The sequence below is a fragment of the Styela clava genome, chromosome 9 (genome assembly GCF_964204865.1).
Source record: "Styela clava chromosome 9, kaStyClav1.hap1.2, whole genome shotgun sequence".
Classification (NCBI taxonomy): Eukaryota; Metazoa; Chordata; class Ascidiacea; order Stolidobranchia; family Styelidae; genus Styela; species Styela clava.
The window spans coordinates 9539849-9557647 of NC_135258.1; the positions used below are offsets into that span (position 1 = coordinate 9539849).

A 17799-nucleotide genomic window follows, 5' to 3' on the forward strand; every position below is an offset into this window, starting at 1 on the left:
CTTTATTATGAATCTGAATGCAAATACAAGAAATGTTGTTTTCTTTTTAAAACAAATTTTTGCATAATTTATTGCTAACAAAAAAATCGATAAGAAACCCAGTTAAAACTTCTTATAATGGGACATGAGAATTATTGAACTCTATTCCACGCAAATTCAAACTTGATAATCAATGGATCTGAGATTCTGGCACGCATTATAATCTACTTGACACGAACGGAAGTGCGTTGTGAGATGCGTCACTTTGTTTTTGTGACATATGTCAAGAACACATATGCCTTATTGTTATTCTTATTGTTTGTACTTATATATGTATAAAAGCCTTGGTATAATTGGACGAGTATAAAACGAATGTTGCTTTGTCCTATCCTATTAGATTTAGCTAAGTGCGCCCGGAAAATAAGCACAATTGAGTTAAACATAACTAATATATCATTGAATATTTATTATGAGTAAAATGTTCATTGTGCATATTGTACATGCATATCATATAATTAAATTTTAATATGTCTCATCTCTGTACAAAAGATATGCATTCTGTTATTATTAACACGGTCGCATAAATTATAATGATCAATTAGTATAATAATATGTTATGTATATTACCAATGTAAGAATAAAAACAACCAGTATTTAATTAATGTACGGGAAGAATTTTTAATAGGAATTCTATCGGAAGAGATATAATTCTTCTATTGCTCAATGCCTTTGCCCAAGTGTATCCGTATGTTAATAATGAAATATGCTGTAGCAAGAATAAAGATGGCTATTCTATTTAATTCGAGACCGTGAGGCCAGACGTAACGATACAGAAACAAATTTGCGTCAGTGAGCAGAGAGATTCTTGAATCAAATAAAAACAATCTTTCTGATTTATTTTTCCTTATGGAATATATTGAAAATATTTGATTGATGAATCATGAATAGTTGGGTTGCCTCTTAGCACTGCTTTATTGTCGTTTTAAAAATAAAACGATTAATTCTATGAAATATTAAGTATCAAAAGTATTTGTCGTCAGATCTTCACCTTCTTTCAATCTCCAGAATGAACATTGTCGTAATTTTAGCATTGTGTTTAGCAACATATGTCGCAGAAGCTGAATCCCATGCGATTGATAGCGAATGCAGGCTGCCTGTTACAAATAAAATCGATTTTGCACAGGTAATTTTATATACGTTTATACATTTTTTGTGTAAAGAGAATAACAACTACCTAGTTTCTTGAACTTCTTCTACAGTTAGCTGTGGAGTGAATGGTTTACCAAAGGCTGTATCTGTTTTCAGCGTATTATCTATTGGTGCGTAATTTGCAAGAACAAATACGGTGATATTTCAGGTTATCTCAGAAAAGTAGAATGAAAGCCACGAAATAGAAATATATTGATATAGACTTATGCTGAGACGTATTCTCAAAAACCAATTCAATATAGAAAGAAACAGTCCTACTTTGAAACTAGTCTTAAGACAAAGATTTCTTCGTAGATATTCGATACTATTGAATTGCTAATAACATATACGAAAAAAACAGGCATATGCTTTGATAAACTTTATATTACCTTTCCAGCTTCGAGAAAAGAACTGGTACACTACGTCACATAATAAATACAGCAGGTCCAGAACAGATGTCTGTGTTGTTATTTCTGATGTAGAAGAAACGAACGGAGGATTGGAATTTCAATATGAAATGTTCAAGTAAGATAATATGCTATTTATTTTACCCAAAATAGTAATTACTAAATTAACAGCAACCAAATAAACTAAAAGTATAAATCTAAATTTGTTTAATTGTTGGCTTTACTTTGTCTCAGGAACTTTCCTTGATATACCCTTATTTCTGCTTTGCTACTAAAGGCACGGCTTGTAGGAAACATAAACCAGCCTTACCTGAAATATCCAAATAAATAGTAAACATGTTTGTTTTGTGTGACTCTGTCCACTAAATAACACAAGCAGTTAAATCCGAACTGTAGCTATGAATTAGTATGTGTGATATTTCAGCATGGTATTTGTGAAATTTATGGGATTATTAATAAATCAAATCGCCTTCAATTTCATATTTTAACTGACATATTTTTATTTTTGTGAAATGAAAATTTTCAAGCGTTCTATGCCCCAATATTTTAAGTGGGGTTTGTAACGTGATATACATATACAGCCAATAATATACATATAGCGCCAGCTAAATATGCATATACAGCCTATTTCATATGCTCATCCTACAAAATACTATGGCAATGCGTTTCAAATTAAACACTCTGCTAGGTGTGCAACCATAGTTTCCGTCAAAGTTAATTTGATTAGTTCGTGGACAGTTTATTGCCAATAGCCAAAGAATAGTTCACTGACGAGAGATTTTCAGCCTGCACATTTCTCGTGTTATCAACGATCAGCTGTTGTGGAGTATTGTGTTATTATAGATTGGTACCTATTGTATAGTTATCATGACTACGCATACTGGCTGTTTTAAGTCTTATTGTGCGCAATTAACATGTAAGGCTTTACACCTGAATGCTAATACCGTTTCGGTTACAAGCCGCAATGGAATTTTTTTACGCTTTTCGATGCACTAATTATATGAACGACCAGCAGTTGTGAGGTATAATGTTCGATTGTGACTTTCTATATATCTGTCCATCTGCTCGGATCTGCGGATATTTCATGTATCGTAATGTGCATATAACTCGTAGATGCAACCACATTTACATACAATATATTCTTATGAAATGATCTGGCAGTATTTGTACATCACCTAAATAGCTGTATTTGTATATTGAATTGGCTATATATAATGCATATGGCTTTGGCAGTCTGTGTATATTTGGTTGGCTGTGTATGTATATGACTTGGCGGTATATGCATATTCTTGGCAGTATATGTATGGCATGTTACCAATCCTATCGAATAATTTTGATTTTATAAATTACTTTATTTTCTGCCATAGCAATTCTGGAATTGTGAAAAATTTTAAAATACATACCACGCTTCATCCTTCAGGAAAATACACTTGGGAACCAGCATCGGGTAAGGCAACGCAGTCGTGAATGTAAAATAAGATGTTGATCTATTTTCTTTAAAAAAAGGTGTACAGCCTTAGAAAGTAGTGCAGACATGTTCTACCCGAATTTCTTCTCGAAGCCTATCAAAAACAAAACTAATTTTCTGAGTTGATAAGTATTTAATCTTCATCACTTGGCTTCGGAGTAATTGGACACGTCAGTGTACATAACAATCATTTCAATATTATGTTGTTGTTCTTGTTAGTATTATTCTCTCTTTCGTCATGATAAAATTGCTTTTCTTTTCAAATACTGGACTAATTAATTTGGAATTTTCAGTGATTGAGGATTGATTTTTTTGCAAGAAGGCTATTACTTTTACTTATTTCAAAAATTTCAGTGGACTTCAACAGATTCGTTTTTTATGTGTCAGAATAAAAAAAAATAGCGACACCTTGTGACGTGTCCATATATTTGAGCACAGCTCTCTTTTTTATTTTAGGTTAAATAAATAAAGGTTATTTTAGTTAGAGATGAAATTTCATTTCCGACTCAAAACGTGTACAAATTTCTAATTTACACTTCTGATATGAGCTTAGTAAAAATTAAAATTTTGACTTCTGAGATCGTTAAATTTGACCGCGACAAACTTAAGACTCTAGTACCTGGGGCAGACCCCGGTAAATCCAATCACATCCGACAGAGTAAAATACTTGTTTATGGCGTTAGCTTTAACGATATTTTATTTGTTTCTACTCGAAAAACCTCTAACATATAGAATAAATAGAATTAAAAGGCTTTAAATTCGCACATACCACAGAAACTGGAAAAGACCCATTTTCACCTACCGATGCCAAGACTGAGATGGAAAAAGAAAGGGACCATATAGGTAATCCATAAATGTTTTCAGTATTCAATGTCTAAATCGTGAATACCCAATTCGTTTTAAATATTCTTGTACTAAATCTACATGTAGTCTTCGAATTACAGATTTGACACCGTAACTATAATGCAAACTATAATGCACAATTCGAAGATCCGTTTAGGGCAGCAATAGAGGATCTCAATGTTAACATTTATTGTAAATGTATTGTTCTGGTTATTCATGTTTGTACGTTAAAGTCATTAATTCGAACGCTGAGGCAGTTCGAATTAGTAAACAAGGGTTTGCGTACAGAATAACGGAAAATCGCAAATTTATTTAGAGTGGAGTTCTGACTACTTGAAACCGCATAATTATCTGACTGATTACAAAACATACTTATTTGAACTTCAGTGCGATATCAAAGGTAAGAATATGTCTTATGAAGCAACGAGAATAAAAAAGAACACGTCAATTTGACAGTAAGATGGTCGGAGGCGAAGTGAGTGAATACCAGTGCTTTAGGTGAATGTTTAACAGTTTTGATTTCTGATTTTATACAGGTAAACAGAACGTTTGGATTTATACCCCAACTCAATATCCTACGGCTGATGACAATATTCGTATTTATAACCGTTTGTTGGATGTCGGATTTAGATCGAACGATATTTATTTAGTGTCTTTGTCGTGTGCTGTAATGCAGCCCATTAACATCAACTCAAAATAAAACTACAAAAAAATTATATATATATATGTATATATGGAATCTATATTCGACACACGTCTAAATATATATCTAGGCTTATATATAGAAGCAACTATCAGTGTCATCGTGGAAGCATTAGGAAATTTAAAGATATTTTCTCTAGTTTTATATCACATGGTAAATGAAAATTACAGTGAAGTAGTAAAAGCTTATGCATTTATTCGAGAATCATATATTGTTGGTATGGCATAAAAATTCACGCCATCGCGGAATTTTTAATTAATATGTAAAAAGAAAAGACATGATGAAATTTATTTAGTGTCAGTTGAAGAAAACATCAATCTAATGCTCTTGTAAATTTAATATTATGTTGTAGTCTTTAACAATTTCTTGATCCGAACATAAACAAAGTATGTACCAAAACACTTTCAACTGTATTTCTAATGTAGCAACTTGAATGAAAAACAACAGAACGATGCTCAAATATATGGACGAGAAGATCAAAGCAAAGCAATAGTCTACCTTACCTTTTACTGTACCGGCAATGTCAAAAAATTTCCGACTTCCGCGTAGCGACTGGGTAAGACAAGAGAGGTCGAAGAACCGCTTAGTTAGTATTAATTTTCAAGCGATCATCACACGAACTTTCGAAGTGAAAAACGAATCACATAGAGCCCACAATTTTGAAATAAATAAAATTAATATCCCTCTATCGAAAAATAGAATCTTTAAATCGGAAATTCCCAGCAGTTTATCCAATAGCTAACGAGCAAAGCGATTATTTTCATACGGTAACAACAAGAAGAACAAGAGAGCTACGCTCAAATATATGGACACGTCTGTTCGCAGTACAGTACGGTTTACCGTACCGTCAGATCACAGTTTACAAATATATTTACACCAAGCGAAGCAGTACAGTAGGTCACAAAATGGCGTCCGATGCCCGCGGAACGTTTAATGATGTCATAACAAACAGAAACAAATCTCACAAAGCTAACAGAAATATTTAAAATGAATAGAAGTAATAGCCTTCTGGGGAAAAATTTCATCTTCAACCACTAAAAATTTCAAAGCAATTGGTCCAGTGATCAAAGAGAAAAGCGTTTTTTTAATACTTCCACTAGGTGTCCAAAAAGTGTCAAAGAACAACAAGAACAAGAACAACATAACAACAAAACGTGTCCAAAAATACCAACAAAAACAACAGCATTACAACAAAACGATCCATAGGTCCATTTCGTGTCCAATAATGTAAATAGTATTTCAATAAATTCCAATAAATGTAAATAGTATTTAAATACCCACGAGCATGGTGGATGATAGAACGTTGCGTACAGGTTAATGGTGGTGTAAGCAAAAATACTATTGTGCGAATACCCGCAAGTAGACAATTCATACAGGGACACTTTTTCCGTAGTTGGTCTTATATTTAGACCGAACTGGTAGTTTCATGGTATCTGAATAATGTGCGAAACAAACAAACCTTTCAGATTTAAAGTATATACCGTATAATTTTTTTTTCCAAAAACTAAAAAAAAAATGTTTCACATCATTTTAAAATTTCACTTATTCAAATTATCATTTTGAATAAAACAACAATTTTGAATTGAATTATGCCCAAAAAATGAAAAAGATAACATTTGAATTGTTTCTGAATCTGTACCAAAAGATATTTATTTTGATTCTCTTATTATTTTGTATGTTACATATGATTGTGAACGTTGAGATAAGCATGTGTACGCATATGCTATAATCATTTTCTGCACGGAAATAAAGCATCAGAATCGTTTTTAATTTTATCATCGAGCAAATTAAAAATACTTGATTGATGAATACTTGGGTTGCCTCTCAACACTGTTTAATTTATTATCATTTTTAAAATAAAAAATAAAACGTTTAATTCTACGAATTTTACTAGGTACAGTAAGTTACTGTATAAGATATAGTACTATATAGTCAATGATTTGTAACTACAATTAATTTTGAGTAGAACAATATAGCATTTTAATTACCGTTAAAAAAAAAAAAAAAAATCATCATTGTTACAAAAACTGGTAAAGTTTGGAACAGGTCCGGTAACAAATCTGGTTAAAAACCAGTCTTAAAGCAAAGATTACGTCGTGTATAGTCAATACAATTGAGTTGCTTTCCTGGCATATATAACTGATTAATAACATCAGGCTTATGCACAAGTCGTGTTCCACATTTTCCGACTACACGAAATTGCATACCTATCTCAATATCTGACTGATTACAAAACACTTTACTTATTCGAACTTGTGTGCAAAATCAAAGGTAAGAATATTTCGTATAAAGCAACAACAAGAAATTGTCGATATGCCAGTTGAGTAAATGGAGAGAAAGTTGCTTAATAACAGTGTATTTAGTGGATTTTAACAGTTTGAATTTATGATCTTATACAAGTAAACAGAGCGCTCGGATCCATACGTCAACTCAATATTATTGGCTTCATCCATATTATTGGCTTCATCCATATTCAGAACCGTTTGTTGGATATCGGATTTAGATAGAATGACAATTATTTAGTGTCTTTGTCTTGTGCTGTAATGTAGTCGAATAACTTCGACTCGAAATTTAACTACAAAGCAAAAAATTAAAACGAAATTATATATATATATGGAATTTATATTCGGCACACAACTATATACACGTATATATAAAAGCAACTGTCAGTCTTCTTGGGAACGCATTATCTCATTTAACCGTGATATATTTTTGGCCCCATTTCCTCGTGATATCAGGTGGTAAACGTGAGACCGAGGCCTTCTTTCTCCAACTGCATCCCGAAAATAACAGTGAAGTCATGGCCATGACGCTTATGTATTAACTCTATAGGCATTGAGTGGGTATATCATAACAATTCATGGCATCGCTCGATTTTTTATTTACATGCATACAAAAATTTAGTTTTTGACAGGTTTTCAATCCCAACATACGGAAAGTATGCCTGAAAAATATATTTGCTAAGCTAATGTTTGTGGGCTTCTTGTGAGAGGTTAATTAATAATCTTTGGGCAAAAATGTGCAATTGTAATTCTATTAAGAGAGATAAAAAAAATTGCTTTGTTTTCTGTTAATTCTGTTGTTGATAATTATTTTCTTCAATATGCAGTGAAAAGTATTAAAAATCCCAGTCTAAAATCTGATTCTTATTCAATATTGCAGGGGCTTTGATACATATGTGCAAACAATGAATTGACGTATTTCACATCGCACTTCCGTTCGTGACAAGTAGATTTTGATGTGTTTCAGAATCTCAGATTTTTTGATTATCAGGTTTGAATTCTCATGTTCCATCATATTTTAAAACAAAATATTTTTTTTTGCTTGTCTTCAAATCTAATATAGAATTAAACGCACTGTTTGCACCCAGCGCTATCCGTTCTCTTCTAACAAACTGCATTGCCGTTTTGACATACTAAAGAGAGAATATCATCTAGCACGCCGTTGTTTTTGTAATCAAAGCAGGTCAGAATTCACAAATCAATTCTACACGGACCCCTGTCGTTGCTCACTTAAGGATAGCAAAAGATGGTTTCAGAAATATAGTGAACGTATTCTCGCGCAAATGTTGGCAGTTTATTACATAGGGTGGGCCAAAAAATGTGAAAAATAATATCATTCATGGCCCACTCTGTACATGTTATAACCTTGTGTATATCAAGCGAATAGGCTGGCTTGAATTTTAGAACTTGCAGTATATATTGCGAAACAATAAAAAAAAACTTTCATCTCAGTCTCCACGTACGATTGTTTTGTACTTATTGATTGTGAACTGTGAGATATTCATGTGGGCAAGGTATAAATATTCTAGCCGTTTACAGGAATGTAGATTCGGTAGCGAAGAGGTGAGGGAGCATAATAACATTCTTGGTTTGCGCCTTATTTGGCGGACATAGAATTGGGAACTACGAGATAAGCATAACATGCTCATTTTGAATGCTCATAAATGCTATTTACAGTGATGTATGTGGATTGTGAATATTACAATGATTGCCTTTTATTACTATTTATTTTATCGTCGTTAAAAAAGAGTTATTCTACGAAATCATAAATATCACAAGTTTGTCGTCAGATCTCCACATTCGTTCAATCTCTAGAATGAACATTGTCGCAATTTTGTCGTTGTGTCTAGCAACATATGTTGGAGAAGCTACATCCCATGCAAGTAATATCGAATGTAGGCTGCCCGTTACCAAAGAAATCGATTTTGCGCAGGTAATTTTATACACGTTTATTTTTTTTTATGTGAGGGGAATAACAGGTTCTTAGTTTTTCAAATGGTTTAACTGAGGCTATATTTCTTTCCAAAGTAATATTATACGTTTTGTTGAATTATCTGAGAAGAGTAGAACGGACTCTATAGTGACACCGCGTGTCCCATCACTAATTAATTAATAACTCGCTAATTATACGACATATTCCATCCAAAATCAATAGGCTTCTGGTCCGAGCTATGATGAATGCACATGCAATTGAAGCAGATTCAACCTTGCCCTCGTGAGATATTGCGTTCATCTAACAGACAAACAAACAAACAAACAGACAGACAGACAAATACCCATCAACATACTTTCCGATCTTAAGATCGATAAGTAATGAGAGAAACGAAATAGACATACACTGCATTGATATGCACTCTTGCTGGGACCTATTCTCTGAGACCAATTCGATTGAAAGAAACAATTCAATTGAATTGAATTGCATTTATGGCATATACGAAAATACTTCGATACACTTTACCTTTTCAGCTTCGAGAAAAGAACTGGTACAGTACGTCACATACTAAACACAGCAGGTCCAGAACGGATGTCTGTGCGGTTCTTTCTGATGTGGAAGAAACGAACGGAGGATTGGATTTTCATTATAAAATGTTCAAGTCAGATAATATGCTATTTATTTTACCCAAAATAGTACTTACTAAATCAACAGCAACCAAATAAAGAAAAGTATAAACCTAAATTCGCTTAATTGTTGGCTTTATTTTGTCTTAGGGACTTTCCGTGATGTACCCTTATTTCTGCTTTGCTATAAAATTCACGGCTGGTAAGAAACATAAATCAGCCTTAACTGAAATATCCAAATAAATAGTAAACATGTTTGTTTCGTGTGACTCTGTCCACTAAATAACACAAGCAGTTAAATCCGAATTGTAGCTATGAATTAGTATGTGTGATATTTCAGCATTGTATTTGTGATATTTATGGGATTATTAATAAATTAAATCGCTTTCAAATTCATATTTTAACTGACATATTTCATTTTTAAAATACGAATTTTTAAGCGTTCTATGACCAAATATTTTGAGTGGGGTTTGTAACGTGATATACATATACAGCCAATAATATACATCTAGCGCCAGCTAAATATGCATATACAGCCTATTTCATATGCATATACAGCCATTTAAAATACAAATAAGGCTATTTTACATACACAGCCAATGTCATATGTATAAAAAGTCAATTAGATATACATAGACGGCCATTCAAGTAATGTGGACAGCCAATTCCATATGTATCTATAATCACTCAATATACGCATAAATACATGTGAAAGTGATGTAAATAGAAAAGACAAATGTCAATATCATATGCATATACAGCTAAATTAATATACATATACGGCCAATCGAGTTATGTACTTATACAGCCAATGCAATATGCTCATACGGACTATGCATTATACTTATACAGCCAACCACTCGAGTAATGTACACAATCAGCCAATGTCATATGTATGTATAGTCAACTCCACGTACTTATGAAGACATTTGAGCGATGTCATAGAATGTCCTATGCATATATATACTATCAAATTAATATACATAGGAAGCCATTAATGTAATGTACATATACAACCAATGTCATATGTACTTACAATCAACTCAATGTACTTATACATCCAGTTAAGTGATGTACAAAAAACGCCAATCCATTTTATATGCATGCACTTACTGTATATTATATACCGATGCGGTTGCATCTACAAGTCACAAGTATGGAAGTCATATTGATATAATGAGTGCGTTAAAATGACTCTCTGAAAATCCAAAACAGCTTTTGATGAAAGTTTTTTACAATAAAGTATATGTAATAAATTATTGTGATATCAAGTCCATACGTGCTATTTGTGCGTAACGACTTGTGCAATGTCAGCCGCTCATGGTGCATAAATACATACAATAGTCTATCGATAATACCATAAGACAGGCTAGCCTGCTTTTGGTCGCGATCCACTAAAATCTTCAAAATAGCTCGCAATCGACTGATCGGTAATGAGTTCTCACACAAAAACGATTGAGTACTACTGAATATGCAGATAACTGCACACACACACAAAAAAAATTTGCCGGTGCCTATAAGCTCGGCTCTGTGGGTGAATTTTTAGCAAAATTGCCACAAAAGTTTCTATATTTTTATGTTTCATTTATTTGGTCATTTGATTATGTAATTGTACTCGGAGTAAATTTTCGGCATTTTTTAGTTGAAAATTTCCTAAAAAACCTTGCCAAGTATTCATATTATCTCAACAGCGAAAAATATATATTCAACCATGAGTGTTACATGACTGCTTAAACTTCAGTATCCAATTTATAATTTTCTCCGAGTCCGATTCTCTCTTGCTTGGAAATAGAGAAATTGGGCATGTTGGGTGCCAATGTCTTCTTGCGAATACAATTAATCACACTACTCTTGCAGTTAGACAATAAGATTTGCATACTGCAGAGGTTATTATAGGATCGTTTCTTAGTTGACAAACACGATATTTGGCATGTTCATTCTCAAACCTCGGCAGTAGCGAAACTTTCATTTGTTAGGTAATAATGCGCTTTCTCGGGCTTGCCCAGACTCAAATACTGTATGCGTGTGTCGTATTTTGCTCATGTATAGTACTGTATTTCTTCTGTTTTAAACTGGGCTGCACAAAACTGGTTCAAGACAAACTTTTTGGGTATGTTTTGAAATTCACTCAACATCAGACGCGATCGACTAATCGAGACGTGGCGATCGACCGGTCGTTCGCGATCGACGTGTTGGCCACCCCTGCATGGGATAAAGCCCCACAGCAGCTGGTTGTGATAACATGTGGAATATGTTGCTGCCAACGACGACATGAACTGTTCTTTGACCATTCGCATTAAACTGTTGAAAAACTAATCAAATTAAAGTTGAGTGCAAATTATCATTACTCACGTTACATCTTGATTAATCAAGCAAGCATCGTCAGATTGTTTTTTAGGGTGAGGGGTAGTGTGTTTACGCTTACAGAAACTCCAAACCGGCTTTTGATTGAAATAACAGCGGCGTGGCGCATCGTTCTAAGCGTTAGAAATACGGTCGCCACCGCATCTCTGATTACCCTTCATGGATTCGCAGGTTCGAATCACATGCGGGGATGATCATGTGCGAGAGGATTGATGGACACCTCGCTGCCGTAGGGTGGTTCACGTGACCGCTGATCGGTTACGGCTCCACCATCAAGTCCATGCTTCCGAAAATAAATAACTAGCTAAGTAATCCCTGGACTGGTAACCGGACGAGAGGCCGTGGTTCGTCATATGATCAAGCCGTCTTATCGGCTTTCCTTTCCCCCAGGATAAATATGTAAATCCTATCCTATAAAAAACGACTTGCAACTAGCGTGGAGTAGATGTAATAAAATGACATGAAATGAACATCATTAGGTAGCAAGCATTTACATGTTTCTTGCGCAAAAAAGGACATAAAGTTGCCGGTGCACGTGGTTAAGAAAGAAATTAAAGTTAAGCCATCAGGTCGTTAAATAAAAAAACGATTCAACTGAAAATGTTATTGGACACGTTTAGTGGCCATAACGATCGTTTCAATATTATGTTGTTGTTGTTGTTCTTGTTCTTGTTCTTGTTCTTTGACACGTTTTTAAAAAATCGCTTTTCTCTTCGAATACTGGACCAATTGCTTTGAAATTTTCAGTGGTTAAAGATTAATTTCTTCGCTAGAAGGCTATTACTTTTATTTATTTCAAAATTTTGCGTGAATTCTATGAAATTTGATATTTCGTCTAAAATTTTGCTGTATTATTTTTTATCCATGGGAACACGGATTTTAGTCAGTGTCATGACTGGCGGTACGTTTTGATTCTGCAAAATTCCTGCTACTGGAAATTCAGAACTTTTTTGAGGGTACCGGTAGCGTCAAAGGTACCGGTAAAGACTGATTCGCAGCCTCTGAAAGCTGTGTGCGCGCGCACACGCGCACACCTTAGAGGGAACACTGGGTGCATTGCTGTTTTATTCTTTAGATTTAATCTTAACCTTATTTCGGTGGGTGTGCAGAACGTATTATATTGATGAAATATATATTTTTAAACATAAAAAACAATGTAATTGAAACTGATTAGCATTTTTGGGGATTAGACATTGTAGATACTGAGAATTACATTCGTTTTTGGATTGTTTAGTTTTCAGGACTGGTGCATATAGTAAAGTTGCAAAATTGCGTATGTCCCCAAGTCATAGACACATTTCTGCCTAAGTCACAGTGCGCCATCATGATGTCACTTACAAATTAACTTAAATCCGGCTACGATCATAAAATTGAACCATGGCAAATTATTGACTCTCAATGGCATAACAATATCATTAGGAAGTTTTTTACGATTTTCTCAAAACTGCTAAAAATGACTTACGCAAATCGGTTATTGTCGTGACGATATGCAACAATCCTGAAAAATAAAAAAACATGGAGATTTAGATGACGTGAGGCAGTGGTTCTCAAATTTTTGTGTTTAAACGAACCGGTAAAAAAATAGTTGAAAGCAAAATGATAGAGACACTGAAAATCAAATTCGATCAAACTTTACGTGAGGGCTTAGCAATGTTATGATATAGCACTTGGATAATCCGTTTGTATCGTTATTAGTAGAAGCTGGGATATTCGTTAGTCAAAAAAATTTAAAATCTGTTCGGATTTACTATATTGAACTAATTTTACACTGAATTCTGAAAATAATATTGTGGGGTGATTTTATTGATAATTATTTACTACATTTAATAATACCGGTATTTGATTCATATATGCGTAGCTTCAGTTGGTAGAATCAATTGCATATGACTTACCAATTAAAGATTTGTAAAACGCACAATTAAAATGGCCCATCAGGGCACCGTGCCGCACAATTTAAAAACTGCTGTTGTAAAGAAATAGGACATAATTTTATGCATTAAAATGACACAGCATTATCGTCCACGCAAAATATGACGGCTGGATTGCAAAATCAAACAAATCAAATAAATTGGTGTCGCAAATAGACACGATGCTTTCTGGCGTAGGTGAAGAACAGGATTTTCATTCCTTGTGCGAATATCGTTCTCTTAATCAATGCTTTCCATATTTCAATACAGTTGAAGTCAAATTCTGTCGAGTATTTGTAAGCGTAACGAGAGGTTAGAGGAAAATTTGCCGCAGGATATTTTGCCGTAGGAAATCTAGCCGCAGGAAATTTCGCCGCATAGGAAAAATCGCCACAAGAGAATTTTGCTGTAAAACAAGTATTTGTTATAAAACAGGTTTTTGGAGTACCCCATTTTTATTTAAATAGATTCGTTATTTAAGAGCGTATCGTAACCCTAATTCTATAAACCTAACTTATTTTTATCACAAATACTTGTTTTACTGCAAATGCTCTTGCAGCGATTTTTTATGCGGCGAATTTTCCTATGCAGCGAAATTTCGTTCGGCGAATTTTCCGGGCACAGTAACGAGAGTAGCCTCATCCTACAAAATACTGCACTCTGCAAGGTGTGCAACCATAGTTTCCGCCAATGTTAATTTGAATATTTTGTGGACAGTTTATTGCCAATAGCCAAAGAATAGTTCACTGACGAGAGATTTTCAGTCGACACATTTCTCGTGTTATCAACGATCAGCTGTTGTGGGGTATTGTGATATTATAGATTGGTACTATTGTATAGTGATCATGAATTGAATTAATTACGCACACTGGCTGTTTTATGTCTTATTGTGCGCAATCAACATGTAAAGCCTTACCTCTGAATGCTAATACCGTTTTGATCACAAACCGCTTTGGAGTTTTTTTACGCTTTTTATGCACTGATTATATGAACGACCAGCAGTTGTGGGGTATAATGTTTGATTGTGACTTTCCATATATCTGTTCATCTGCTTGAATCTGCTGATATTTCATGTATCGTAATGTGCATATAACTCGTAGATGCAACCGCATATACATACAATATATTCTTATGAAATGATCTGGCAGTATTTGTTCATCATCTAAATGGCTGCATTTGTATATTGAATTGGCTTTATATGCATATACTTGGCAGTATATGTATGACACGTTACCAATCCTATCGAATAATTTTGATTTCACAAATTTCTTTATTTGCTTCCATAGCAATTCTGGAATTGTGAATAATTTTACAATACATACCAAGCTTCAACCTTCAGGAAAATACACTTGGGAACCAACATCGGGTAAGGCAACGCGGTCGTGAATGTAAAAAAAGATGTTGATCTATTTTCTTCAAAAAAAGGTGTACAGCCTTAGAAAGTAGTGCAGACATGTTCTACCCGAATATCTACTCAAAGCCAAAAACCCAACTAATTTTCTGAGTTGATAAGAATTTAATCTTCATCACTTCACTTCGGAGTAATTGGACACGTCAGTGTACATAACGATCGTTTCAATATTATGTTGTTGTTCTTGTTAGTATTATTCTTCTCTTTCGTCATGATAAAATCGCTTTTCGCCTCGCATACTGGACCAATTGCTTTGAAATTTTCAGTGGTTAAAGATTGATTTTTTTGCCAGAAGGCTATTACATTAACTTATTTCAATAATTTCTGTGGACTTCAACAGATTCGTTTTTTATGTGTCAGAATAAAAAATAGCGACATCTTGTGACGTGTCCATATATTTGAGCAAAGCTCTCTTGTTTTATTTTAGGTTAAAAAAATGAAGGTTATTTTGGTTAGAGATGAAATTTCATTTCCGACTCAAAACGTGTAGAAATTTCTAATTTCCACTTCTGATATGAGCTTAGTAAAAATTAAAATTTTGACTTCTGAGATCGTTAAATTTGACCGCGACAAACTTAAGACGCTAGTACCTGGGGGCTGACCCCGGTAAATCCAATCACACCCGACACAGTAAAACACTTGTTTATGGCGTTAGTTTTACCGATATTTTATTTGTTTCTATTCGAAAGACCTCTAACATATAGAATAAATAGAATTAAAAGGCTTTGAATTCGCACATATCACAGAAACTGGAAAAGACCCATTTTCACCTACCGATACCGAGACTGAGATGGAAAAAGAAAGGGACCATATAGGTAATCCATAAATGTTTTCAGTATGCAATGTCTAAATCGTGAATACCCAATTCGTTTTAAATATTCTTGTACTAAATCTACATGTAGTCGTCGAATTACAGATCTGGCACCGTAACTATAATGCACGCTTCGAAGATCCGTTTAGGGAAGCAATCTCAATGTTAACATTTATTGTAAATGTATTGTTCCTGTTATTCATGTTTGTACGTTAAAGTCATTCGAACGCTGAGGCAGTTCGAAGTTAGTAAACAAGGGTTTGCGTACAGAATAACGGAAAATCGCAAATTTATTTTAGAGTGGAGTTCTGACTACATGAAACCGCATAATTATCTGACTGATTACAAAACCTACTTACTTGAACTTCAATGCGATATTAAAGGTAAGAATATGTCTTATAAAGCAACGAGAATAAAAACGAAAACTCAATTTGACATGAGATGGTCGGAGGCGGAGTGAGTGAATACCAGTGCTGTAGGTGAATGTTTAACAGTTTTGATTTCTGATCTTATGCAGGTAAACAGAGCGTTTGGATTCATACTCCAACTCAATATCCCACGGCTGATGACATTATTCGTATTCATAACCGTTTGTTGGATGTCGGATTTGGATGGGATGATATTTATTTAGTGTCTTCGTCGTGTGCTGTAATGCAGCCCATTAACATCAACTCAAAATAAAACTACGAAAAAATTATATGTATATATATATATATATATGGAATCTATATTCGACACACGTCTAAAACATATCTAGGCTTATATATAGAAACAACTATCAGTGTCATCGTGGAAGCATTAATAAATTTAAAGATAATTTCTACAGTTTTATATCACATGATAAATGGAAGGGGCTCCCGAAGTATGCGAACCAAGATGGCGGACATCGGGATGTAATATGTGTACTAGGTTAGAGTTAGGCCATAATTTTAGGTATAAATACTACGGGAGGCTCTTGGCTAGTCTTTGAACTGGTAATAGGACTAAAATAAGGAAAATTGGAAAAAAATTATCGCCTAACCCTAACCTGTTACGTTCCGATGTCCGCCATCTTGGTTCGCATACTTCGGGAGCACCAAATGGAAATTAGAGTGAAGCAGTAAAAGCTTATGCATTTATTCGGGAATCATATTTTGTTGGTATGGCATAAAAATTCACGCTATCGCGGAATTTTTAATTAATATGTAAAAAGGAAAAGACATGATGAAATTTATTTAGTGTCAATTAAAGAAAACATCAATCTAATGCTCTTGTAAATTTAATATTATGTTGTAGTCTTTAACAATTTCTTGATCCGAACATAAACAAAGTATGTACCATAAAAACGTTTGGCTGTATTTCTAAAGTAGCAGCTTGAATGAAAAACAACAGAACGATGCTCAAATATATGGACGAGAAGATCAAAGCAAAGCAATTGTCTACCTTACCTTTTACTGTAACGGCAATGTTAAAAAATTTCCCGACTTCCGCGTAGCGACTGGGTAAGACAAGAGAGGTCGAAGAACCGCTTAGTTAGTATTAATTTTCAAGGGATCATCACACGAAGTTTCGAAGTGAAAAACGAATCACATAGAGCCCACAATTTTAAAATAAATAAAATTAATAGCCCTCTATCAAAAAATAGAATCTTCAAACTGGAAATTCCCAGCAGTTTATCCAATAGCTAACGAGAAAAGCGATTTTTTTTATACGGTAACAACAAGAAGAACAAGAGAGCTACGCCCAAATATATGGACACGTCTGTTCGCAGTACAGTACGGTTTACCGTACCGTCAGATCACAGTCTACAAATATATTCACACCAAGCGAAGCAGTACAGTAGGACACAAAATGGCGTCCGATGCCCGCAGAACGTTTAATGACGTCATAGCAAACAA

The 17799-nt window shown here is 34.1% G+C and overlaps 2 protein-coding genes across 3 annotated transcripts; both read left to right on the forward strand.

Annotated features, from left to right (window-relative positions):
* Positions 1 to 753: 753 nt before the first annotated feature.
* On the forward strand, positions 754 to 4693 carry LOC144427196 (uncharacterized). 2 transcript variants are annotated; one of them, XM_078116027.1, is made up of 6 exons: positions 754 to 1162; positions 1565 to 1692; positions 2942 to 3021; positions 3817 to 3885; positions 4202 to 4285; positions 4422 to 4693. In XM_078116027.1, the coding sequence occupies exons 1-6, from the start codon at positions 1046 to 1048 to the stop codon at positions 4583 to 4585; spliced, it is 642 nt and encodes a 213-aa protein (XP_077972153.1). In that variant the 5' UTR covers positions 754 to 1045; the 3' UTR covers positions 4586 to 4693. The 2 variants fall into 2 exon arrangements, with proteins under 2 accessions (XP_077972153.1, XP_077972154.1); XM_078116028.1 differs by lacking the exon at positions 4202 to 4285.
* Positions 4694 to 8671: 3978 nt separating this feature from the next.
* On the forward strand, positions 8672 to 17207 carry LOC144427197 (uncharacterized). The gene is made up of 6 exons (XM_078116029.1): positions 8672 to 8803; positions 9337 to 9464; positions 14987 to 15066; positions 15858 to 15926; positions 16222 to 16305; positions 16440 to 17207. Exons 1-6 carry the CDS (start codon positions 8687 to 8689, stop codon positions 16601 to 16603), a joined length of 642 nt encoding a protein of 213 aa, XP_077972155.1. The 5' UTR covers positions 8672 to 8686; the 3' UTR covers positions 16604 to 17207.
* Positions 17208 to 17799: the final 592 nt, after the last annotated feature.

Coding starts and splice junctions, on each gene's coding strand:
- LOC144427196 (XM_078116027.1), top strand. CDS start 1,046: ATGAACATTGTCGTAATTTTAGCATTGTGTTTAGCAACATATGTCGCA. Junction 3,022..3,816: donor CACTTGGGAACCAGCATCGG/GTAAGGCAACGC, acceptor CACATACCACAG/AAACTGGAAAAGACCCATTT. Junction 4,286..4,421: donor ACTTCAGTGCGATATCAAAG/GTAAGAATATGT, acceptor GATTTTATACAG/GTAAACAGAACGTTTGGATT.
- LOC144427197 (XM_078116029.1), top strand. CDS start 8,687: ATGAACATTGTCGCAATTTTGTCGTTGTGTCTAGCAACATATGTTGGA. Junction 8,804..9,336: donor AAGAAATCGATTTTGCGCAG/GTAATTTTATAC, acceptor TTACCTTTTCAG/CTTCGAGAAAAGAACTGGTA. Junction 15,927..16,221: donor AAAAGAAAGGGACCATATAG/GTAATCCATAAA, acceptor AATTTATTTTAG/AGTGGAGTTCTGACTACATG.